Source organism: Varanus komodoensis, unplaced genomic scaffold (assembly GCF_004798865.1).
Source record: "Varanus komodoensis strain SLA01 unplaced genomic scaffold, ASM479886v1 scaffold69, whole genome shotgun sequence".
Classification (NCBI taxonomy): domain Eukaryota; kingdom Metazoa; phylum Chordata; class Lepidosauria; order Squamata; family Varanidae; genus Varanus; species Varanus komodoensis.
Window position 1 is genome coordinate 211,261 of NW_025336334.1, and position 25,228 is coordinate 236,488.

General features: G+C 42.0%; 1 protein-coding gene across 7 annotated transcripts in view; it reads right to left on the reverse strand.

Moving 5' to 3' along the window:
• Positions 1–25,228, reverse strand: part of ARFGAP3 (ADP ribosylation factor GTPase activating protein 3) — a 43,608-nt gene that overhangs the window by 2,312 nt on the left and 16,068 nt on the right. For 2 of the 7 annotated variants that reach the window (XM_044450838.1, XM_044450835.1), the window contains 8 exons: positions 22,680–22,726; positions 21,747–21,886; positions 14,964–15,089; positions 13,279–13,401; positions 11,080–11,217; positions 8,883–9,006; positions 7,591–7,681; positions 6,157–6,278 (listed from right to left, as the gene is read on the reverse strand). In XM_044450838.1, the coding sequence (XP_044306773.1) occupies positions 6,157–6,278; positions 7,591–7,681; positions 8,883–9,006; positions 11,080–11,217; positions 13,279–13,401; positions 14,964–15,089; positions 21,747–21,886; positions 22,680–22,726 (911 nt within the window). Of the gene's footprint in view, positions 1–5,542; positions 6,279–7,590; positions 7,682–8,882; positions 9,007–11,079; positions 11,218–13,278; positions 13,402–14,963; positions 15,090–21,746; positions 21,887–22,679; positions 22,727–23,917; positions 23,963–25,228 lie in introns of those variants that run through there. The other 5 variants (XM_044450832.1, XM_044450836.1, XM_044450834.1 and 2 more) reach the window with 5 other exon arrangements.

The following is a 25,228-nucleotide window of genomic DNA, read 5'->3' on the forward strand; positions in this document are numbered from 1 at the left end:
AGTGCACGGAACACTGTTACCTGCCCACCGAAGTGGGCAGGTAACAGTGTTCCGTGCACTTCGGTGTTTAGTCATGCCGGCCACATGACCACAGAGACTGTCTGCGGACAAACGCTGGCTCCCTTGGCTAGGAAACGGAGATGAGCACCACCCCCTAGAGTCAGGCATGACTGGACTTCACGTCAAGGGGAAACCTTTACCTTTACCTTTTTATTCACGAAAAGTCAAAGTGCTCAAAATTATCCTACTATCCTCTTGATAACACTAACCACATCTCAGAAAAATTAAGATTCTATTTCATTTTGCAAACACTACATATTTCCCTTGTTTAATAGTAACTGCTATTTAATTGGTTTCAGAGGGATCCATACTAATCATGAAAGTCACCATACTGAAAGATACAATAACACCAGTCCTGTACCACACTGGCTATCTTTTAAAATCAGGCCCAATTTAAGGTGCTAAAAGCAGGTTGCTTACCTGTAACTGATGTTCTTCGAGTGGCCATCTGTGCAGTCACACATGTGGGTACTGCGCCTGCACAGTGCCTGTGGCCAGAAGATGGATAGCTAATGGTTTTGGCGGGAAAAACTCCGCTCCCCTCCCCCCTAGCAGTATATATGGAGTGAAGTGTCCGCCATTTTCCAGTCTTTGATAGACCGGACGTTCGCTCTCTAGAGAAAAAAATGGAACTAATGAAAAAGATGTTGGTATCGCCAACAAGTTCGAAAAATGCTGTATAGGTACCGAGGACAAGAATAACATGGTACCAAAAAAACACCACCACCCAATGACACCGAGCAGGGCTGGTGGGTGGGTTGTGTGACTGCACAGATGGCCACTCGAAGAACATCAGTTACAGGTAAGCAACCTGCTTTTCTTCGTCGTGGCCTCTGTGCATCACACATGTGGGTAGATTAACAAGCTTACCCTGAATGGAGGAGGGCAGTGTCATCAACGAAGAATAGATGAAAGAACGGCTCAAGGAACAGTCCTGCCTGGCACAAACATCCAGTCAATAATGCTTTGCGAATGTGCATGGGGTGGCCCATGTAGCAGCTCTGCAAACAGAGTCAATCGGAACTCCAGACACGAAGGTGGAAGAAGCAGCCACAGCTCTAGTAGAATGACCCTTCGGGATCATTGGTAAGTCCAACTTAGCTAACTGATAAGAGAGAATAATGGTTTGTACTATCCACTTAGAAAGTCTCTGAGGGGTGACTGGAGAACCCTGATTGCATTCAGAATATTTCACAAACAGCTTGTTGGAGTGCTGAATAGACTCAGTCCTTGATCTATAGAAGGCAAGGCAACGTCGTACATCAAGGGTGTGTATTGACCTCTCAATCGGATTCGATGGAGATGGAAAGAAGGCAGGTAAAACGATTTCCTGGTCCATGTGGAAGGAGGTAGCCACTTTGGGAAGAAAGGCTTGATCCATTTGCAGAACTACCTTCTCCTTATGGAAGTTCAAATATGGAGGGTCCACCCTAAGGGCACAGAGCTCACTAGCTCTCCGTGCTGATATAACTGCTACAAGAAATGCAATTTTCCAAGAGACGAGACGGAGATCAATTGTTGCCAAAGGTTTGAAAGGAGGTCTTGTTAGTGCTTGTAACACCACTGAAAGACTCCAAGTGGGCATAAGCGGTCTGACTGCCGGATGAAGGCTATGTAGCCCCTTAAGGAATCTCTTTATTAGCGGTTGAGAGAAAATGGGGGAGCCTTGGATAGCACCCCGGTAATAGGAAATAGCTGCTGTGTACACTTTTATGGAGAATGGCTTAAGTCCAGACTGGTGGAGTTAAACAGGAACTGGAGAATATGATCTATGGATGCCGATTGCAGGAGAAACGATCGTGATTCAGCAAAGATAAAGAATCTATGCCACTTGGCCACGTATGACTTCCAGGTGGACGGCCTCAGTGCAGAATCGAGAATGTGTTGGATGGCTGGATGAAGAACTGTCGGAGCCGAGGAAACTGCCAACGGAAACGAAGACGTGGGGAAGGCAGGCGGGTGCGAATCATAGCATAGATGAAGCTGAAGGTATTCTGCTCGAGAGATGTGAAGCAGTGTCGAAAACCATGCTTGGCGTGGCCACCATGGGGTTATCAATATTCCTGTGGCCGCGTCGTGGATTATCTTCGAAATCACTCTCATAATGAGGGCGATCGGGGGGAAAGCGTAAAAGTGAACGTTGTTGAAAAGTTGGAGGGGCTGAAGCCGAAGCCTGGGATAAGGGACGACCGCAACGGATGCAGCCATATGCCCTAACAGCCTTTGGACAGAGCGTGCAGGAACAATTTTGTCTCTTCGAATTCAACGGATATGTCGAGCGAGGGTGCGTTGTCTGTCCTGGGGGAGGAATGCCTTCATTACCATAGAATCCAGATGAGCTCCGATGAAATGGATCACCTGTGCAGGAACAAGAGAGGATTTCTTGCGGTTAATACAAAGTCCAAGATCTCGTAGCAGAGAGCAGGCAGAACACAGTGCTTCTCTGCTTTGAGAAACCAACAACCAGTCATCAAGGTAGGGGGATATCTGGACCCCACGAAGTCGTGGGTGCGCACAGACAGGGGCCATACACTTCGTAAAAACCCTCAGGGAAGTGGCCAGTCCAAACGGAAGCACTGTGAATTCGTAGATTTCAGGCGCAACAGCAAAACGGAGGAAACGCCTATGACACGGATGGATCGAAATATGAAAATAGGCGTCCCTCAAGTCCAGTGAGGCGAACCAATCCTCCCTCCTCAGCAGCGCTAAGATATTTTGAAGAGTGGTCATCCGAAATTTCTTTGAGGTTATGAATTTGTTAATATCTCTTAGGTCCAGTATTGGTCGGAGACCCCTATCTCGTTTCGGGACCGTAAAATATCTGGAATAGAATCCGTGGAGTTCGTGGAGATAAGCAAAGAATGGCTCCCTTGGAAAGGAGTTGGCGAACCTCTTCCAGCAACACTGGTGAGCTGGGAGTAAACCAGATGGGACTCGATGGAGGAATAACGTCAAATTCTATTCGATATCCGTGCTGAATGATGGATAACACCCAACGATCAGATGTAATGGACTCCCAAATGGAAAGCCGACTTTTCAGTCGGTCCCCGAATGAGAGGGGGAAGGGTGAGGTTGGGAGGAGAGGAAGGGTTCGCCCGCCCCATCAGTGCTGGCGTTTATCCCCGTCAAAGCAACGACGGCTTTGCTAGAAGCACTGGGACGGTTGCTGCCTACGAAGTTGTTGGCGTTGATGTGGTTGTTGTCGAGGCTGGTATTGTTGGTGGTATTGTGGACGGGTCCATGACCACTTACATCGAGGCTGGGACTGTAGTTCCATACGACAGGCCGTCATCCTCGATTTGTGGATTTTCTTTAATTTGCTGTCGGTCTTCGCATTGAAGAGACCAAACCCGTCAAAGGGCATCTCTCGATTCTCCGCTTCATTCTTCTGGAAAGTTGCAATTACGCAACCAGGCATGCCTGAGGAGAGAAATGGCACCGACGAGACCTCGAGTCCGTATCCACATGGTACCTGGCTGTAGAGAGCTACTGCACCACCATTGCATAGTCTCTTTTACCAAAACCCTTGCCAACTCGCCTTGATTGTCTGGGAAGGCGGCAATGATGTTGTCTAGGCGCTGCATGAGAAAGTACTGATAGCGTGCCAAAGTCGCCTCGTAATGTGAGATTCATAAGCTGAGCCCAGAGGTCGCATAAACCCGGCGTGCGAGGGAGTCGACTTTTCTTCCCTCCTTATCACGAGGCGTGGTGTGTCCCCGTGCCTCCTGGCCCTGAGAAGACTCTACCACGACTGAGTTCGGCTTGGGGTGGCGGAGAAGGAATGGAATGTCCCCCTCCCGAACCCGGTACATGGCTTTATATCTTTGTGAAGTCGGTTGTGGATGTGCCAGGAGGTCCCACTGTTGGGTCATCACCTGTCGTAGAGTTGTTATAAATGGCAGGGCGATGGAAGTGGATTGCTCGCCCCTGACCACATCGTAAAAGCGGTCGGTACTGGGTTCCGGTTGTTGGTGGGCTTCAATCTCAAGTGACTTCACCAGCCTGGACATCAGTTTGGCGAAAGAGATGTGTGGCTCTTCAGGCGATCCAGGGCCTTGCGAAGTAACCGCGGCATCTGGTGAAGTTGAGTCAACCTCGGACTCATCCAAGTCCATCCAATAGGGAGGTGGGACACTAGAGGAAGAATCTCCTGGTGACTCCGATCTGCCGCTCTCTCTAGATGGTGCCCTCGGGGTGTCTCTCGGTGTGGAGTGAAAATGATCCCGAGGAGCTGGTGGAGAAAATCGGCCTCTGGGTACCGGGTAGTAGCCAACAGAGTGGTATTCTTCCTGTCTCGGAACGGAGTAGGATCGGTACTGGTACCAGTCATTGGACAGGGCATCTGAAGAACGACTCCTGCGGCTTCTCGAAGAGACATGCCAGTGTCGGTATCCAGAGGAACAGGCGGCATAGGTGTTGGAGACCGAGCCCTCGGTGGCGAATCTCTTATTTTGCCATCCGCAATCGAGCCGCACTGTGGATCCTGGAGGAATTCAGATCCCGTCCGGCGTGGGGAGCCTGGCGGAGTGACCCTCACAGCTGCCTGGATGGCCGGGACCAAGGAGGTCAGTACCGTGACCAGAGTCGGGATGGAAGAGGCCACCGAACCTAAGTGCTAATGCTTAGAATGCTCGGGGTTCCTCGGTTTTTTAATCGGCTTTCCGGTTTTATCCTTTCTGGCCTTCTTGTGCACAAGCAACTTTCTGGGTCGCTGTGCTTCCTCTTTTCCTTTTGTTTCCTTGGTAGGGAAACAGGCTGATTGCCCATGCTAGGAGCACCTTCGTCGGAAGGGCACGAGGGCAGAGCAGTGGAGGAAGAGGCCGGGCATTGCGGCGGATCGGCCGAAGTTGGACGGCCTTCGGGTGGAGCCAAAGTTGTGGGAGGCTTAGCCACCAGCCGGTCCAAATGGAGGAGAGCCTGGTCCCACAGGAGTTTGCAGAGGCGATTCGCCCAATTCTTCCTCGCCTGTTTGGAGAAGGCCAAACAGTGGCCGCATTTATCTGTCCTGTGCCCTTCCCCCAGGCAAAGGAGGCACAGGTCATGCAGGTCCGCAGTGGGCATTTTAGAGCCACACTTGCGGAACGCCGCCCATTGCGCCATCGCAGAAGTAGAAAAGAAGAAGACAGTATAGAGGGAGTAGATAATATTTTGGGGGGTTTTTTGTTTGTTTTTTAGGAACAAGAAAGAGAAAAAACGAAGAAACTAAGTGAAATACTAACAAGTAATACGAACGAGGGGATATTAACTTGGTAAGAGAAAAGGAGAAAATTCAACAAGTGAGAGGAGGTAAGTAACGATCTAAGCGAGAGCGAAGCGGCACGAGGCACAACGAACGGCGGTCGCAAAGACTGGAAAATGGCAGACACTCCGCTCCATATATACTGCTAGTGGGGAGGGGAGTGGAGTTTTTCCTGCCAAAACTATTAGCTATCAATCTTCCGGCCACAGGCACTGCGCAGGCGCAGTACCCACATGTGTGATGCACAGAGGCCACGACGAAGAACAATGACATATAAAACCCTAAACGCTTTAGGGCCTGGGTATCTGAAGGAGCATCTCCTTCTGTGTACACCTGACTGACCCCTAAGATCTTTATCTGAGGTCCTTCTTTGGGAGTCCTCTTGAAAGGAGATTAGATGAGTGGCTACCCAGAGAAGGGCCATTTTTGAGGAGGTGCACCTCTCTGGAACCTGTTCTCCAAAGATACATATACATCTGGCATTGCTGCTTTATTCATTTTGGCACCATGCCAAAAACCTTTTCCTTTTCTGTATTTTAATGATTATTTGTTGTTTTAATTTTGGTGTTATAAGAAGTTTACATTCTACTTTTATGTGTTGCCACTGTATTGTATTGCCATCCTGAGACTTTTGTACAGGACAGGATAGAAATGCCTTAAATAATAAACAAACTAAGTCACTCACTCACTCACTCACTCTTTGGGGTCTGCAGATGAAGTTCACTTCAGTACCTTATTAGCTATTAACAGGTAGGGAAATAACTGTGTCTACTCTCCACAAAAGACCAAAGAATGTGAATGATTCATGCCCTCAAAATAGTGGGGAATTTCAAATTTGAAGGTGTCGGTTTACTAACCTGAATAGAAGTCATGACTCCATTTGCCAAGACAGAAAGCTTTCCAGCAACTGACCTCACTCCTTGTTTAAACTGAGTCATATCTGGAGCAGTTGGCAAAACATTCGAAATATTGTAGCTGCCTGAGAAGGGACAGATTAAGTTACAAACATCTTCCAACTATTTATACACCAGAATGATGTGGAAAGACACTTCCTGAATTCCACAAATTACCTGTTCCACTACCTAAAAATTTCCTTGTGCACAGAAAGCTAGGAAAGGATCTTTCTGGCTGACATTCTAGTTTGCTACAAGCAGGGATATTTGTTCATATTTGTGGAAATATCCAAATGTGTGAACAAGCAGCACAGCCTGGAACTATTTCTTCACAACAGTGAATAATTCATTGATAGATGTGGTGATGGCCACCTTATCAAATCTAACAAATTAAAGGAAGAGAGGTCTATCAAAAATGAAACCTCTCAGTGTTGAAAGGCAATCTATCTCTGCATAGCAATTTCTGAATGGCAAATAATAAAATAAAATAATAAAATATCCAGGAGGAGGAACCAAAAGTTTCCTATTAAAAGAAGTTAAAGAACCAGAATAGTATGACTTGGTAAGCAACATGACTTTAAATTCATCCCAGTCCAGATAAGTTACAGATAAAAGTCTAGTAACTTTTTCAGTTACATGTACTGAAGAATCTTTTAAGATTAGTGTGATCCAGTTACTAATCCCTCAGCTTGGCCATCTGAGTGGGATAGTGTAACTTGGTGTCCTGCAACAGCAGGAGGGTTGGACCCAATGGCCTTCATGGCCCCTTCCAATCTACTATTCTATGATTGTATTACCACTTCCCTTGACCCAAATCAAGCTCTAAGATCTAAAGTACAGTAACTTGTTGTAAGCTGCCCACAGAGCTTTGGCTATGGGAGGTATAGAAATAAAAGCTGTAAGCGCCTGATTTTACACAAACAATGAGATTTTGAATAGAACTCAAACAAACTGGAAGAAAGATTGATGACAGAGACTTCCAAGATCAGAAGATCAAGTCTTTAGCCTCCAGAACTTTAAACAAACTGCCTAAGAACTTTCTGGTCTTCGTTTCTTTGGGTTCTCAATATTCCCCCTTTGTTTTGATAGTGGTGTGTGTCTTTAACCTATTTCTGCTTCTAGGAATTGGGACCCTTCCCAGAAGCATACAGTGGCATGGCAAGAGCACCTGCCCAAGGCACCATCTCAGCAGGACCATGAAATGGGTCTCAGCACAGATTGCAATGCCTGATCCTAAACAGGTGTGTTTGGAACTACATTTTACCAAGGCATAGTTCCCAAGAAACTTAGGAGTACAGTCAGTGTCCTATCAACAACAACTTCAGCAGAAAGTTGAGCAGGGCATTTTACACAATTCAAAATGTTCAGGAGCTCAGCATCTTTATCCTCCCACTATACCTGATGGCTGTTTCTTCTGCTCTTCAAACAAATCAGCTGAGCTTATAGCAGAGTTTCCAGAAAGTCTCTCTAACCGAACTCTGGCTTCATACTACGAAAGATTGATGAAGATATTAATAATAATGTATTTACTTCACTCCCACATTTATCTGAGAGGATCCTCACTGTTGCAATAAAACTGACTTATCTGGCCATTATTTCTCACCAGATGCCTTAGTCAAAAACTGTTTATTAATTCCAATTCCCAATTCACTTTCTAGTGCAGGCACTTGCACTACAAAACTTTCAATGCACTAAAGCACATACTTCATGGCAGCTTTCTCCAGCATTTCTGGACATGTGCACACATCTGAGAAGCTGTTGTGGGCACCACCACAAAATATTCCCACAGGTTATGTGGCTAGCCATATAATGGGTGCTGTGGCTAATCAGAAATAGAGGGAGGCTGGAGGCTTGCAGGAAAGGGGAAGCAGCCAAGGGCAGAGAGGGGAGCAGGAGACTTGGAGTTTGGAGAGACGCAAGATGAAGGGTAGGGAGGGAGACAGGAAAGCAAGAGGCTGGGCGGGAGCAGGAAGCAACAACACAAATGGGTGGAGAAGGCAACATGCGAGGGGGAGAAACAGTGGGCAAAACAGTGGGACAAATCAAGCATGCAAGAGACTGGAAGGGAGGGGGAAACAGTAAGGAAAAGAGCTCAAGGAAAGTGAAAAAACAGTCTTCATTTCATTTCTAGAAAGGTGGACAAGAAGAATGCCCTATCTTTTTTCAAGGTTCATCTTAAAACTCATTTTTTGAAGAAAGCAGGGAGGGAAGAACTGCACAGTCACCATGGTGTTTGGAATCCCTCCTTCACAGTATCATAATATTTAAAGTAAAGCTTGTCCGTCCACATACCTGTCCAAATCTATCAGGGTATAGATTACATTGAATGATGTTTGGCCCCCTCACTACTACTAAATACAGAAATCCTCACTAGTATAGTAAGATACATGCTAGCAAAGGTGAAAGGAGAAAAGGTGGGATATAAATATAATAAATACAATAATTAGGCAAACAAATATGTTTCCTAACTTCGTTCCCAAGTTGTAAATGTGGAAAGTGATCCATACTGATTTCTCTCCAATTTCATACTGTTTATCTAGCTAGTAGTCGTAACTACTTCCCATAAAAAGCTGTATTTTATCACTTTATATAAAAAGTGATAAAATCATGGCATCTTAACAAGCCAATATAAGATAATCACCAAAGGGGTGATTGCAAATATTGTGTACTGTATTATTTTGTTTACTTACTTCAGCATGATCTTGCTTTCCAAAGTACATATCTGATGAAATAGCTTTTGCATTGCCAAATTTCTTTTGCGCTTCATCTGTACTTGCACAAGGTTCATACTCATGTTTACGACGTGAGGAAGGCCTAAGAATATTGTTTGGACATGGATACATGGTTAGGAAAATACAGTTTATTATCTCTGCATAAATATTATTTCCATATTAATCTACCTGACATCAAATTAACTCTTGGATAACACTGACCACTATCTATATTTTGATTTCTTCTTAACAATACAAGTAGCAACCATCTGTGCAGAAAACTAATCTCTCTGTCTCTGTCTCTCTCTCTGACTGAACCCAATTCATCATAGCCATGAAAACCATCAGATAGGTTAAAAAAAACCCCTTTGTCAGGCAGATGATAAAAAAGAAACATTTGTGAAAGGTATAGGATGCAGAACTCCACTTTCAGGAGTACCCACAGGCTTGGAGAAGTTTGGAGAAAGTGAAGGACACGGAAAACTAACAGGGCAATATTTAAAAACTGGAAAAAGCATTGCTAAAAGGGAGATATACTTGCCATCTTGTTTCAGGTCAAAAGCTCCTTCAACAATTTGCTCACTACTTCCTACAATCCATGATGGGACTGGGCTCTTGGGTTCAGGTAACACAAAACCCTATTGCGAGTTCAGCAACCCCTAGAACAAGCTACAGGTTTTCAGCACAGCTTGCATTCTGGAGGAAGTGGCCTAAGTTCAGATGTTATGTCAACCACCATGGCTAGTTAGATAAAATGGGCTGCCATACCATTTGTTAACAAGTCAGCTGGTCTCCAAAATTTGGGCCCAGAAGCACATTCTGCACTTTGAAAATTGCCCTGTGTACCACTGTAGGTTGGGACGTAGCCTATTGGAAGTCGTCCCTCCAAGCATTCCCAGGCTTCCTTCTGTGCTTGGCCCATCTTCCAAAGCAGGCCAAACTAATAACAATGAATGCTGACAAACCTGCAGTTGTACAACTGGCAACCTTCTCTGGCATCAGCTACAGCTGTCAGAAAGCAGCTGCAACTGGGGCAGAAGAGAGATGCTGCTTGCAGTTCTTGCAAGACCCTTGTGACCTTTGGCATCACAAGAGCGCTGCTAGCAGTGGAAACGGGCTGCTTTCCTGGCAAGTCCCTCATGGCCAGCCTTCTTCACCACCAGGTGCAACACTCAAATAGCAGCTGCTCCTAGTGCAATACAGGGGTGCACCTTGCACAGCATGTAGGACTTGACTCATGGCAAGTGCCTTGCGAACACTGGGAAAATTCACCAGAAACTTGGACTCTGAGCTGCTGCAAAGCAGACTGGAGTCTAGGAAGCCAAGATGAGGGAATCCAATGGATTCCCATCTCCAGATGGATTCCTCACACATCCCTACAGTACCATAAACTGACCTTTGAAGTGTGGTGGTGGGGGGTGGGGGGGTGAATCACAAAATCATTGGGAACACCCCCAAATGTGCACCCTGTGTGTGTACAACAGCCACTTTGGTCTATTTCTCTCTATAGCCTTTTCTCTCTTCTATAGCTGCACAATCTGACTTCTTTTTCCTCATTCTTTCCCCCGGTTCCTTCCTTCCACATCTCTCTCACAGACTTCTTTCTTTCTGGCACCTCTTTTTTCTCTTTCTCCAACTCCTTTACTTCCCCTTTCTCCTTCTCTAGCATTTCCTTTCTCTCCCTTCCATTTCCCATTTGTGCTGCCCAAGGTACCTTGATGGATTTGGTCCCCATCCAGCCAGTTTTCAGTAGGGGAGTTTTTACTGCCTTACTAAAGCCAATGATGCAACTAGCTTGCAAAAAAAAAAGAGCTCCTCTGCTGGAAAAACAGCTGTAGGGGCTACAAGGACCTTTGAGAAACTTGAAGGAAGAGGATTTGGCTAATTAGTTTGAGGAACTTGAAGGGAGAGGACTTTCAGCATGGCCTTGTGGGCACCATGCACCATATGTGCCCATGCTGGAGTCCTTTATAACCAGTCAAAATTTTACTACACAGACAATTTTATGCTTGAATACTGGAATGTCTTAGAAAAGAATGTGCAAGCTTACTCTCTTTCACAGAGATAAAGTTTAATAGAGTTCAGTCAGCAGACAAAGCAATATGTTTTTTAATGTCAGTGGAACTATTCATATGCATAAGGTTAAATGTTTGGCACAGTCATTTTCTTTACATACCTTTCTGAATAGCCTGCTGTTTTTGATGACAGGATCATATCTGTATCCCTGTTGCTGCTCTCCTTCTTCCAGAACGAATCAGAATTATCATCCCATTTAGGAAAAGTGTTACTTCTCAGCTCTGATGAATCAAAATACCTGGATGGTATTTGGTATACGGATGGGAAACATAAACATTAACAGACTGCAGCTCTAGAGCACATGAACGCAATCTCAGGCTATGTGCTACTCTAGCCTGGGAGCTGTGGTCCACATCGCAGCTACAATGCCATGAATTTTTGTGAGACACCATGTCAGTTGCTGTAGCTCTAGACGGAACCTGAACTGCAACCACAAAGGAATTTGCTAAGAGCACTGCCACATGTGTAATCTTATGCAATCCATCCTGTATCTGTTTAAGACTAGAATCCAGCTTTTTCAGATCTTAAGTCCATATGTAAGCTGTTCTGGCAAAGACAAGTTTGTAACAGTTGCTTGAAAGGCCAGCACTGAGGCCTCACGGTCCTTCTGGAGTACTGCCTCTACAGGTTTATCACATGGGTCACACCTTCTCCAACTGCACACCTAAGTCAAACCTTCCTCAGGTAATTCCTCGTCCCCCATCCACTCAGAATCAGATGGAAGAGCTAAGCTATCTGGAGAAAACTTGGGGAATCCAAGAAACCACTCCAACATGCAGTGCCCTGCGGCTCTTTCAGGCGCAGGTGCCTTGGGGCTGAGAGCAGCTGCTTTTCCTTTTGTGACTGGAGGTCATTGGACCACCTTCCTGCATTTGCCTCCCCACTCAACCTAGAGTCAGATAAGGGGCAGCACACAAAAAAATGCCTCCTGAGAAAACAGGAGGCATAGTGGGAATCAGTGAATGCCCCCTTCCTCTTAAGTGTTATCCACTGACTTCCTTAACTAATCCATTGTTAGGGAGGAAAGAGGCGGGAAGAACCAGAGAAGCCCTATAAAATAAAATAGGCCAGCAACTGATATGGTGAATCCAGGTGCTCTTGCAAATCCAAGTAGTGCTGCCAGTGCACAGGACTGATCTGGGATAGTTCTCTACAGGATCTCTCTCAATAGGAAGCTGCATCCTGCCTATTGATGGGCGATGAGAGGTTAATCCCAAAGGATAAGACTCTTAAATACTCTGTGAGTCCTTGGAAATACTGAGCTGTATGTACCCCTCCACATCTCCTCATGAAGGAGCGCTTACATCCATATGTGCCCGGCCGCCCCCTGAGATCTGCGGGAGAGGCCCTTCTCCAGGAACCCTCCGTGAAAGAAATTAGGAGGGTGGGTACTCGGAGGAGGGCTTTCTCTGCGGCGGCGCCTAAGTTATGGAATGCGCTCCCCAGAGAGGTCCACCTGGCGCCGTCGTTATTTGTTTTTCGGTGCCAGGCGAAGACCTTTTTATTTAAGCGACATTTTAATTGTTAATATTATTGGATTTTATCTGGCCAGGGCAGCTTATTTTATATTGTTATTTTTGTATTTTAATATTAATATTAATATTTTTAATTTAATGTTATTTATTTTTAACTAATTGTTGTATGCCGCCCCATTCGCCGAAGGCTCGGGGCGGCTTAAAAATGTTTTAATAAATAAATAAAGCAGCATCAGACATCACTCCAGAGGACAACTTTTCAAGCAGTGCATTTTTCAGAAAGTAGAGAGGGCTGCAGAAAGCAAAACAACCTCCTGAGTGAATGGAGCTCTAGCCACCATTATTTGGACTCAAGCCACTATCTTCAGAATTTAAAAAATGATTAGAGGATATTTATAGACACAGATGATAAGCAAGAGCCTCTCCAGATATTAGTAACACTTTTCTTTCCTAATGTTTCCAATTTGCATAATGAAGTCCATTCTCCTTATCTCCTAAATTATCAGTATGTTGCATGTATTAAAAATTCTGTAAGAGTGAATTACAAGCAAATTTCATCCCTCTGCTGCTGTTCTGAAAGAAATTTCAAACACCCGCTGTTTGCCCACTGCAATCCCAATTCTGCTCTCTACCCCGCTATAGCCCCAGAGTAGTTACTATTAAAAATGTTATTCATTTTAGATTTGTCAGCCACCCAGAGTCCTTTGGGTGATGGGATGGTATATAAGCATAATAAATAAATAACATTTTACCATTCAGTAAAATATATAATCCAACCAGAATAACACTTTCTCCCTTCTGTCCTTAATGAAACAATTCTTTACCTTGAACTGGATGAAGAAAAATATGAGTCGTCGTCATCACTGTACTTTTTCCTTGGTTTTACAGCTGTAGGTGTTTCTTGCTCTATGATTTGCATATCTGAAGTAATTGAATGGGAAATGCCACTGGAAGAAAATTGGAAAAAACCAAGATATATAACCATATTACCTCATGAGAGAAATAAAAAGCTTATAGAACAATAAAACATTTAAACAAACAAAGCTGACTGATGCATCATCCACAGGAAATGTCTAATTGAAAGTCCAAGACATAAAGGAAGCTTAATTACATAGCTCAAATTTTGTATCTGCTAGGCTATTACCCATGATTTGTAAGGTAATAGAAAGAGCTCTCTCTCACTGGTCTTTAACTGTGATGCCAGGCATCTTGAACAAAACCTAGACAGTCACCAGGGAAGCTGGGCTTCTCTTTGACATGTCTCAAATGATGCCTTGATCGGAACAGAAAGCAAAGAGTTTGTATCATTTCAATACTCTGTGGAGGAAAAAAACCACAACCTTTTAGGTCCCGAAAAGGAACTTGAGGCACGGAGCTAAAACAACACTAATATCTGTGGTACAAGCTTTCCTGAGTCAAAAAAGCATGCAGTCCCCTATGTTTAGAATTTGTTAAAAGAAGGATGTACCTGGGCACAATTCTGTGTGAATTATTTTTATTTCGCAATGCCAAATTCAGTCCCTTCCATTAATAATTTCAGTCAGTCTGTTGCAAACAAATCCTGCTAACAAATATATTGAGGCATGAATTACATGGACTAGGGTCCCTTTTCTTAGACACTGAAGTGCCTGTGAACTAGAGACCATGGTAGCTATACATACTATACAAAATATACTGCAAGTTTTACTCTCTATCCTACTAGCACACAATTTTCTCTCTATCCTACTAGCATACCTGTATTTTCCATTTCCGCACCTGACCCTGGGCCAAGAACAGGATTGAGAACTGCAAAATTGTTCTTTTTTTGCAAGGCCAATAGCAGTAGGGCTTCAGGACATTTGTGCCAATGCAAACTCATCAGGTTTATCATACACATAGTGCAAAACATTTTGAAAAACATATGTAATTATGTTTACATAATTAAAACTATGAATACTAAATCCAACAAAACATGGTCTGGTCCAGAGATGCTCAAGTAGTATCTCTCAAACACCACAAAGGAAATCCCAGTGGAGGTAATCCTCGTGGCCTTGTATCTAATCCACACTAGTCATGAACACACAGATTGGGATAAAGAAAGCCATTTTTGGTGCATTCAAAGACTGGGCCATGCCCCAAAGGATTTTGTTTCGCCTCTCTTTCAGTAGCAGAACCTTGTACCATGCTACCTCTCCAGATTAAAAAGACCACTGCTATTCAGGATGGGGAAGGTTGATGTTTGATAAATGCAGATCTAAAGCTTCCCCGAACCTGCGGAAGTTGTGTGAATCTTGGCCACACTCTTTGCTGATTAATAGCTTGTGACTTGATGCTCACAGAAAGAGGTAAGACTTTCCTCTGCTTTTCATGCTCTTTTGGGGGTGCTGCATACTGCTTTTCTCATAATCAGCCACAAAGGAAAGATTCTTCATGCACATGAGTGTACATGCACATACACCAACAACTGACAAACTTCTGAGTGCTGAATTGACTGCATGTTTGTTACATACAGCTGGAGGATTATACATACCTTCTATTGCTACTAAATCCCATACCAAGCCTTTCTACCTCTGTTTTCTTTTTTCCAGCCACATTTAATTTTTCTTCTTTCATCTGAATTTCAAGATCTCTGTAGGCCAATCGCAAAGATGATACCCTAAAGAAAGAACAACACAGAGTCGAAATATAATGAGTGAAAACAAGCTCTTTTTTTCTGATCCACTGTCAGAACCAGGTGGGGAACAATGCTTTCAGTGTATGTGTAATTTCTTTTTTTAAATGCATGTGCATGTGACACAACCATCAAAGTCCTTTTGCCAGTCCTTAAGTATACAGGAGTCAAGTGCATCAGGAATAAAAGAATACTCCAAGCTAATGTGAAACCAAGTGTTCGTAAAGCTTGTGCTCCTTCAAATATTTTGACCTCAGATTCACCATCACCTAAGGCTGTTGGGAATTGAGACCCCGAAAACATTTTGGCCTACAAGTCATTCACCCCTTAAACTATCAATGAAGCTGCAACATAGAACTAATGTCCAAAAGGACTGGAAAGATCTGCATCTGATGTGAAATGGAAGCTGAAGCACAGGAGACTGGTGCGTATGAGGCTATGATGGAGGAGATTGGCATTATTTTCCCCAGATAAAAGTGAAAGGTACCTGACTCAAGCAAGTGCACTGCTGAATCCAAGTCCAGCTCAGGCACAACTATAAAAACTATTTTGTTGTTACATTCTCACACCACCCCTACCATCCTGGCATGACTGTGAGATCAGAAACTTTCACTTCAAACAGTTGACTGTTCTTTCCAAACCCAATTCTGTGGCTACTCTTTGGTTAGTAGAGACAACCTAGTTTCATAAACTATGCCTTGAAGTTAGGTTGCCTCTCTCATGCATAGTTAGAGTAGTCTGTGCGTAATGCTCAACTATGATTAGACTATGAGACTAAGTGGAATAGTCTAAACTCATTTTCCTAGCCATAACAGAGAAGGGGTTGGAAAGAGAGTCAACTGTGTGTCCAGTCCTCACTAAGGTTCGTTTTTGAAATGATAACCCATGGTTTATCATACACATCTAAACAAGGTCTGTATCTTCACAGTTCATGGGCAACTTATCCAAAGGAACGTTCAGAGAACTCTGACACCTCTAATGTAATGGTTGAGGTAACAACCTACATATCACTCCCAGGAAGCAATGCATTTAGAACTCATCAATCCCTCCAAAAGGAAGGTACAAGAGTCACTCTTTTAGATTTAACATTAGAAGCATTGCAAGGATAACACAAATCCTCTAAGCACTTTTTACTCATCTAGAACATTGTCAATCTAAACTTCTTTGATTTAGTTGATAAAACAAGGTAACAGATAATTTTGAATATGTAATAGCTAAATCATGAATCTCCTAAAGTCATATCACAATGTGTAAATAAAGTACATAGAATGTGTGTATTTTTAAAATAGACAAGAGTGAATCAAAACATTCTTATTTCCATATGTCACAGATAGCTTTGCATTTCCATTTAATTATATCTGTATGTTTAATGAAGTTTTTGCAATGATACAATCTAGAAATGTATGAAAATGTAGAAATCATAGAATGATCTACCAGGGAAGTATCTCAGACCACTAGATACTTCATTAAATGCATAGTCTGCCATGTCATAATGTTAAAAGGCGAAAACAAGCTAATGAAAATCGAAGTGATTGCAGTTAGATGAATGAGCACATATTAATGGGAATAAATACATTGAAGGTGTTTTGTAGTACAAATTCCTATCCTGAAGCCGTGCAAATGTTTTCACTCAGTCAACGTGCTTTTTGATATTTCAGTGACAAAACAAAGACACACTTACTTTTATTTCTCTCTGACAGCATTAACAAAATCAAAAATGTCAGAATAATATGTTCTTTGAAACAAGTTGCAGTTGTAACCTAACCTGAGAAGTGATTTTATAAAATGCAATACTGATATGTAATATTTTAAAGGCATAAATTGGCTATCAGGAAAACCTCCTAAGTGGGCAGCTAGAATTATTACATGACAGAAGAGACTGAAACCATGACAGTCAATCCACTATTTGCAGGTGTACATTTTAAAAAAGGAACTGTGTGTATTCTGTTTATCTGACTGCAGTACCACCCCAAATGCCTGATCTCTCACTGAAAACAATGGAGAAAGAAGAAATTAAGTGAGCAGCAAATAGTGCATTAAAATAAACACAGTATAATCTAGATCATGTGTAGCAATCTCCCCCGATGAAATGCTAGGTTCTGGAACCGTACAACCCAAAAGGACTGTAGTGAAACATCTTTTGGGAAAGCCATAAAAATGCCAGAAACTGTTCTAAAAATAAGTGTATGCTGCCACCTAGTGACTAACTGGATAATTTAAAGGGAGGGCTGATCTCTTTTACAAAAGATCAATGTCTTCCTCATTTTTACAAGAAACCTAACAACTCTGCCAAACGTCCTACACCTAACTATGCTCTAGAGCTTCAGGTTGTTAAGGTCTGCAAGAATAACTAAATGTTTTGCTGAAGGAGCACATGTGGCTTTAATCCCTGGGCTAACAGTCCCAAGAACCATAGAATAGTTCAGATTCGCAATTGCAACATGGAAGAAAGCACTCGGATCTCAGGCCAGTGAGCTAGAAAAGTCCCCACTCCCCTCCACAGCCAGCGTTCAAAGAATTGCTCTGGCTGCCTCTCTGAGGACAGAAATTCAACAAGACAGGCATTTCAGTGGGTGGAGAATGGAGAATGAAAAGATCAGGGATTTATCCTTAGCCTCCTCCAACCTGAAAAACCCATCCAACAAAACCTCAAAAATCAGAGGGTGGAGAGACAAGATTGTTTCTTCTGCCTTCCCAGCTTCAGCCTAGCAGGGCACAGCAATCTCAGAAAACCCCACATTTAGTGGTTTCCAAGCAGCAAGGGTGTATTTGATAGAACTCCACCTTAACTAAAGGGATCTCTCAGCAATGAGAATAAACAGACCAAAACAGAAGGAAACTAGCAATGCAACTCACCACTGCAGCTGTGTTTTCAGTTTTTGGGATGCCTAAACATTTTCAGAACATTTCCAGAAATCTTTTTAATATGGCCATATGCAGTGCTCCTACATTTTATTAATACAATGAGTATGATGTGCCCCTGCAGTGAACTCCACTGAAGACCAAGCAAAACTGGTGGTGCCAAAATGACTGGCTAACCATTAAGCACAATGTAGCAGTCTTCCTTGCTGCCTTCAAACCCTATTCAAATAGCAAGTACTCAAAGAAATACTGCCTCTGAACAAATTTTCTACTCAGCATTACAGTTGACCCCTAATAATAGTTCTATACTTCATAAACTTAGAACTCAGAATTATGGTCATTACCATTTTGCAGCACCAACTTCCCGAAATCATGTATTATGCAAAGTAGCATTCTCTTGTTTGCCAAGAAATCTACTGCTAATCAATTTGGTTTCTAGTATTATCGGTTACACCCAATGTTACATGAGGGAACATTCACTCATGCTGTATAAAATTTTCTCTTCCTCTCTCCTTCTTCCCACTGTAGTCTGCTGCACTCCTGCTCTGCTCCAGAGATCCTCCAACCCTCCAGGTTAGATTTGCAGGAGTACAGGATAGAAGCGGAAACTCCCACCTCCCTCTTCCTGTGACAGAAGGCCATTGCAGACTGAAGTTAATACTCTGCCTACTCTTTCCAAACCATGCATAACTCTTATTTTCATTTTTCTCAAGTAAAAGACCACCAAATTTTTTTAGCATTTTGTCAGAGATAATTTCTTGAAAATTTTTGTTGCCCTAGGTTGTCCTTTCTGATATGCAACAACCAGAACTCCACTTGTAACCAAATAATTTGTTCAATGAATAAACATTTTTTGGTAGGGTAAATAAAGTGATGCTGACATTTTCAAGAAATTATAGTTCCTCTGCTATAATATGTGTATACATAATATACATACCAGAATGCACAAAAATACGGAGTTTTTTTCCTTTACATGTTAAAGAGCACACCAGGAGTATAAGCCAAGTATTTGTTCATGTGATGGCTCAAATCTTCTCTGTCCACTTTGAACAAAAGTGTGGACAGGTTGCTGGTAATCATGACATTGAACCATGAGTAAAGGCAACAGTAAATGGAAAACTCACTAAGGTCAGAGAGGTCAATTGGTAGAATAAACTATACTGTGGTTATTTTTTTTTTTTTTTTTGTAAGGGAGGGTATTTGATGCCTTCTGCTTTGTATTATTAAATCACTTCCAAAATATAAATCATATAAGAAATTCTCTACTTGTTCTCTGCTCTTACTAAAGCCCAAGAAAACCAACCTGTATTTCATACATTTTGGATTAAAAGTAAAACATATACTGTTTTATTTACTATTTTAAATTATTTACTTAAAGAAATATATCAGCATTGTACACTTTCCACAACCCTGCACATAGTCTTCCCTCTTCCCTTCCAGATTATTCCTTGAAAAATCAAACTATTCCAAGTACAGCACTATCTGTTATTGAAGATAGAAAATACTGGTCTCTCAGCTCCAATTAATCTGGATGCTTTCCATTTCAGTCTGCCTTCAGCCCCAGTTTGAAGACAGACTGAAACAACCCCGGTCATCCTAGTGCTCATCTTTTTGCCAGAAAACGCCAGTGGGATTGCACTCCTGTTGGTTCTACATATACTCCCCTTTATGTACCATCTGGCTGAGATAATGGTTTTGAGCCTTTCTGGAGGAATAGTTCCATGAGAAGGTGCTGGGGTAGTCCTGTTCAGTTCCTTGACCTTTAACTTACAGTTGTTCAGGTTTCCATTCCTCTCACTGTTTTGCTGCTTCCTACATGACACTTTTTGGGAGATCATCTGATGATGTTGAATGTTATGTTGAGTGTGTGTCATCAATATTTATTTTATCTATTTAATATTTATGAATAGCTTACATCAAAGAAATGCCTACATGATGTGAAAAAGCAAGGCTTCATACAAAGGGTAAGATTGCCTTTGTATGCCAATACCCTTTACTTGGCACTAGCAACACAGAAGTGTTGGTACCTGCTTACTTTGTAGCAGCAGGGAGTTCCAGACAGCCGCTCCTATGATATAAAAGGCCCTATTTCAAGCTACAATACATTGAAACTCCAAAATCTTGCTTGTCCCCAGATGACCACAGCAACAAGCAGGCTGGTAGGGAATCAGGTATCTTTTAAGTATCCTGGTCCCACGTTGTCCAGGGGAGCTGCAAAGAAGCAGCAAAACCTTAAATCCACCCAGTGAACATTCAGACAGCCTGTGCAATTTCCCCAACACAGGTATAATATGATGGAGATAAGCTGTTCCCATTTCTAACTTGATTATGCCATTCTACACAAACTGCAGCTTCCCAAATAACTTTAAGGGTAGCCCGATGTGAAGCACACTGCAGAAATTTAGTTTTTACGTTACCAATGCATGGAGCAGAGTAGTCAGGTTATCCCCACTTGGATACAACTGGTTCAAGTGCCACAGCCAGTAAAACGCACTCCCATTCACTGACCGACGAAAAGGTATCCCAAGACTAGACACCTCTTCCTTCAGAGAGAGTGCAGCCCCAGTTAGGACAGGCAGCTGCACCCAGACCAGCCTATGGAGCTCCTGTCCTATCAGGATTCAGACTCAGTTTACTGCCTCTTATCATGCGAGCACTGTATCCAGCCCAAGACTTGAGAAGCCTCCCCCGATCCAGATATCTGCACAGCTGGGTGTCAGTTTATAGCTACGACCTTACACCACAGTTCCTAATAATGGCTTCATAATCAGACTAAGCAGCAGTATGATTAAAAAGTGCCCATCAGCTGTATATGGCTTGAACATCAAGAGATCTCTAAGCACTCCCTCCCAGAATTATTGTGCAAGACTGATCTTGTAGAATTGCTCTTTGAGGATGATTCCCCCTCCCCCCCGCTTTCTCTACACTAGATTTCTGCCACACAAATTAGTCTTTTAGTTACCATTCAAAATTTGTTGAAACCTCTTTATGGCTTTATTGGGTGGTTTCTGGTTGCTGCTTATCTCTTCTGCTTTCATGCTTTTATAACAAATATATATTTTACCTGCTACCTTTTGAGAAAAGGCAGAATATACCTTTTTAAAATAAATGGAATAAAATAAATGTGAACTTCTGTCACAAATTATAAAATTAGCTACCCACACCACCTCTTACAGTAATTATCAAAAAAATGGACTAGGATATTCTAAGGGGGTCTGAAGTGGTCCTTGTCACTTGATTAGATGCATCAACTGCCCTAGCCCCTCAAAATAGGGATGTGCTATGCTGCACTGTTATCTCCTTTAAAAAAACCAGTATCAAAGTGGCATTATTCAAATTGAATAATGTTATTCAAATAATAATTATTTGAATAATAATTATCATTCAAATTCAAGGGGATTCTCTGTTCTAGCCTGCATTACAACTGATGGATACAGAAGATTCCCTAAAGCAGCACCAGTGCTCAGTAAACAGACCTATCCTTGAATTCTGGATGGGAAAAAGAGAAGGCAGGAAGCTAGCAGGAAACATTGCCTAAGAATAGCTGCAGAATGGATGCCAGCATGAATGTCTACAGAAAATCCATTTCTTACCATCTCTGCACAGCCTCTTTTTTTGGGAACAACTTGACCTACCACTCAATTTCAATACCATGCTTTGCACAAAAGTAAACTTAGTGTTGTTTTAAAATGTCCCTGGCATCAAAAAGCAACTTCAATTGTCCTGTATATGAACTGATAAGAAAACAATATTTTATAGGCAAAAATGAACTACACTTACAGCGGCTCTTCTTTCTCAGTATTTTTGCTGGAATGTATCTCTTCCTTCATTTTATCTACAGCTTGTGCTTGTTTTTCAATTTCATTAAAACTCTTGCTGCTCATTTTCTGGGCTCCCAAGCCACCTTTCTTGGCTCCAAGCTTTAACAAGAAAGATTTGAGTGGGTTTATATTTACAATATCAACTAAAGATGCAAGGAAAAAGAATAGTGAAAATGAGACAAAATAAAGGAGTCTGCACAGGTGTGTGAAGAGATTAAATATAAGCTGTTTCTGTTTCACGCTAAACAAAATAAAAAGAAAACATCTCCAATTATGGCAAGGGCAAGTAGCATAAGTGAAGTTCAGGTTACACAACCCAGCTAAAACATCCCCAGACAAGCCCCAGTTGAACCAATGATTGGGATAAAAGGCACTGCAAGATACATGCTAAAATAAGTACAGATTGTGCCAATACATCTGCTTTTACACTCAGGTACAAATCGCAACACTCACAGTTGGAACAGACATACTCTCTCACTTGTACAGAAAAACAGATCAAGTATATGATTACGAGAAATGCCTCACCAAAATCTTTATCCCTTCAACCCAACTCAACTGAATGCTACACACAAACAAATGCATGTTTCCATATGCGTACCCTTAAGTGGACTGAGAAGTAAGCATCCATTTTTCAGCGTGACTTTCTAGTCCAAATGAACAGTTGCATTTGTACCCCTCTTTAACACACACACACACACACACACACAGACTGACATGTATACAGCCCTGTTACAGCCTTTTTAGATTAGAGTTTTATTGTTCATTTTGAATGTTTATACTTCTTTAATACCTCACAGTAAAAAACCAATACTAAGTCAAGAATATATCCTAAGGAAACCAATTTATGAGTCATTCAAAGAGACCAGAAAATAAAAAAAGTCTAAGCACCTACCCCCTTTTTTACTTGATTTGGCTTCTTCTTGATCATGGACGAGACCACTACAAACATCAAGACACACTATATTAGGCTACATAGTGTACTATAACAAAAGTAGTTTTCAACATTAATACATTAAGCCCCATTTATTATTTTCAAAATTAAAAAGAGATCTATAAAAGGCAGGCAAATACAATGATCCTAAAATATCAACTTCACAATGACAATATTTCAGAAAACGTGTCTAGCAGTTTTTGAATTGTCAGAGTTGCCAACAGCTAACCAAAGGGGTCAGCTTTTTCCACTGGACATATACTGTGAACACACACTGGGGGAACAACAGGTCCAAACTTGCAGTCCAGCTAATTTACTTCCAAAGTTCATTTCCCTGATTCTGCCAACAGTGACTGGCAGTGGCTCTCCAGGGTTTCAGGTAGGGTTTGCTTAGCCCCACCTGGAGAAGCTGCAAAGTGAACCTGGGATCTTCTGCAGAGAGAGCAAGTGCTCTGCCAGGGAGCGCTGCTTCTCTTCCTATTCAACTTTTGCATGGAGAAAAGGGGAAGATGAGGAATTTCTACTTAAGTTGCATTTGAAGTCCATTATCACTTCATCACATTTTTAGAACAGAACAAGTGGAGCTTTTTGTTTTGCAATTCACATGAGATTTTTAGGTATCAATATTATACACAACTGACCCTTATGAGCAGTTCTTCTACATGTGGATTGACATTATGGATCAAATTCCATATACTGAAGTATTCCGTCAGAAGGAGAAATCCACAAAGCACCTAGGAGAGTCATTGTATTTTGTACAGTACTAGTGTCAGCGCCACAGGCCCAAATAACCTTCTGCAGAGAGAAGACTAAATCCTTCTCTAGTTCAGCAGTTATTCAGCTTTATCAGCACTGAAAGCTCTCACCATCTGTTTGCTAGATAAAAGATCCACATTCAGCTATGTAAGAATCCAGAACAAGGCAACTTTAAAGAAATTAATATGTTAATACCAATTTATTAGAGAAAATGATACAGCTACATGAGGTATTTTAATAAAATATGAAAAAATTAGATTCAAAAATGAAGCTGAGAAAATGTTAAAGCATTTAAAATGGTTTAACAGGTTGTTAGAAAAAGTTTCATTTGCTTAAACTGATATTGCAAACTGACAACACTGTTATATGGCTCTATATTCCACAGATGTACTAAATGTGGAAAACAAAGCAGTGAAACAGGATATCTAAAATGTCCAAGTCACCTTTGCTAGGTGTGGTGCCTGAAGTATTTACATTCTCCGGGTTGGCTAAAATAAGAGATAAAAAACAAAGATACATCACTAACCAAAAAAGATGATGTTTTAAATAAACAGCTGTATTTTTATGAGATAGTAGCTCTTCAAAGACCAACCCTAAGGACCAACTGACACTTTTAACACAGCATGATACTAACTCACAAGAATTTCAGAATGCAGACAGGGAAAATTGTATGTGTAACCACCACAAGTTATAGATACCATGTCTATGGCAAGCTGGCAGTATTCTTGGAGGATGGGTTGCTTTTTTAAATAAAAAAATGCAATCCCCCACTTGCACTCTAACTGGTACAGTCCCAGGAGAGCTGTACCACATCAAATGATAAATACATTAAAGGAATGAGGCCCAGTATCACAGTTCTAGTGAACTGTGTATCATATTCATGCTGAGACTAAGTTCAAGTATTGTGCCTCTACCACACGGTGCAGCCAGCAGATGCTCAAAGGCACAGAGAATCACTTAAGCCAGAAGTTATGGAAGAAAACATGAGTTGGTAAAAAGCACCATCCTAAAAATATGCTAGTTATTGCAAAGACATTCATGTCTGAGAAAGCTATGTGAAACATATGTAAGTAGTAAACAGTTGTAGCAGTGACATAGACCTCACACTCATGCATTTTCCAAGTTACCGTATTTTTCGCTCTGTAAGACGCACCTGATCATAAGACGCACCTAGTTTTTAGAGGAGGAAAACAAGAAAAAAATATTCTGAATCAAATGGTTTACTAAACTATTTAATAAACTGTAACAGAATACAGTAATACCATATTTCAACCTTGTAAAGTGAACAGCAGTCAACAGTGGCATTAAGAACCATCATCACTGTCATTAACAAAAGAGAGACTTTAAAGTTCGAGTACTCTTCTAGTTTTCGTTGAACCCATAGAACTCATCATCGCTAGAGTCAGAATTTATGAAGCTCTGTTGCTCACAATCACTGACATCACTTTCTTTACTATCTTCATATCAGATATCATCTTCGGTTCCATCCAAGGCATTGCTAATTCCACATTTTTTGAATGACTGTACAACAATTTCCTCCTTCACTGAGTGCCATGATGTTTTCACCTATTCACAAACTTGAGTGATAGTGGGCCTCTTCATTCGTCTAGTAGGTGTCAGATCATGATTACCAGCAGCCATCCACTTGTTCCACTCTTCTCACATAAAGACCTTGAATGGTTTGTTGATGGAAATGTCGAGAGGTTACAACTGGCTGGTAAGACCTCCAGGAATTACAGCTAGATGAGTCTTCA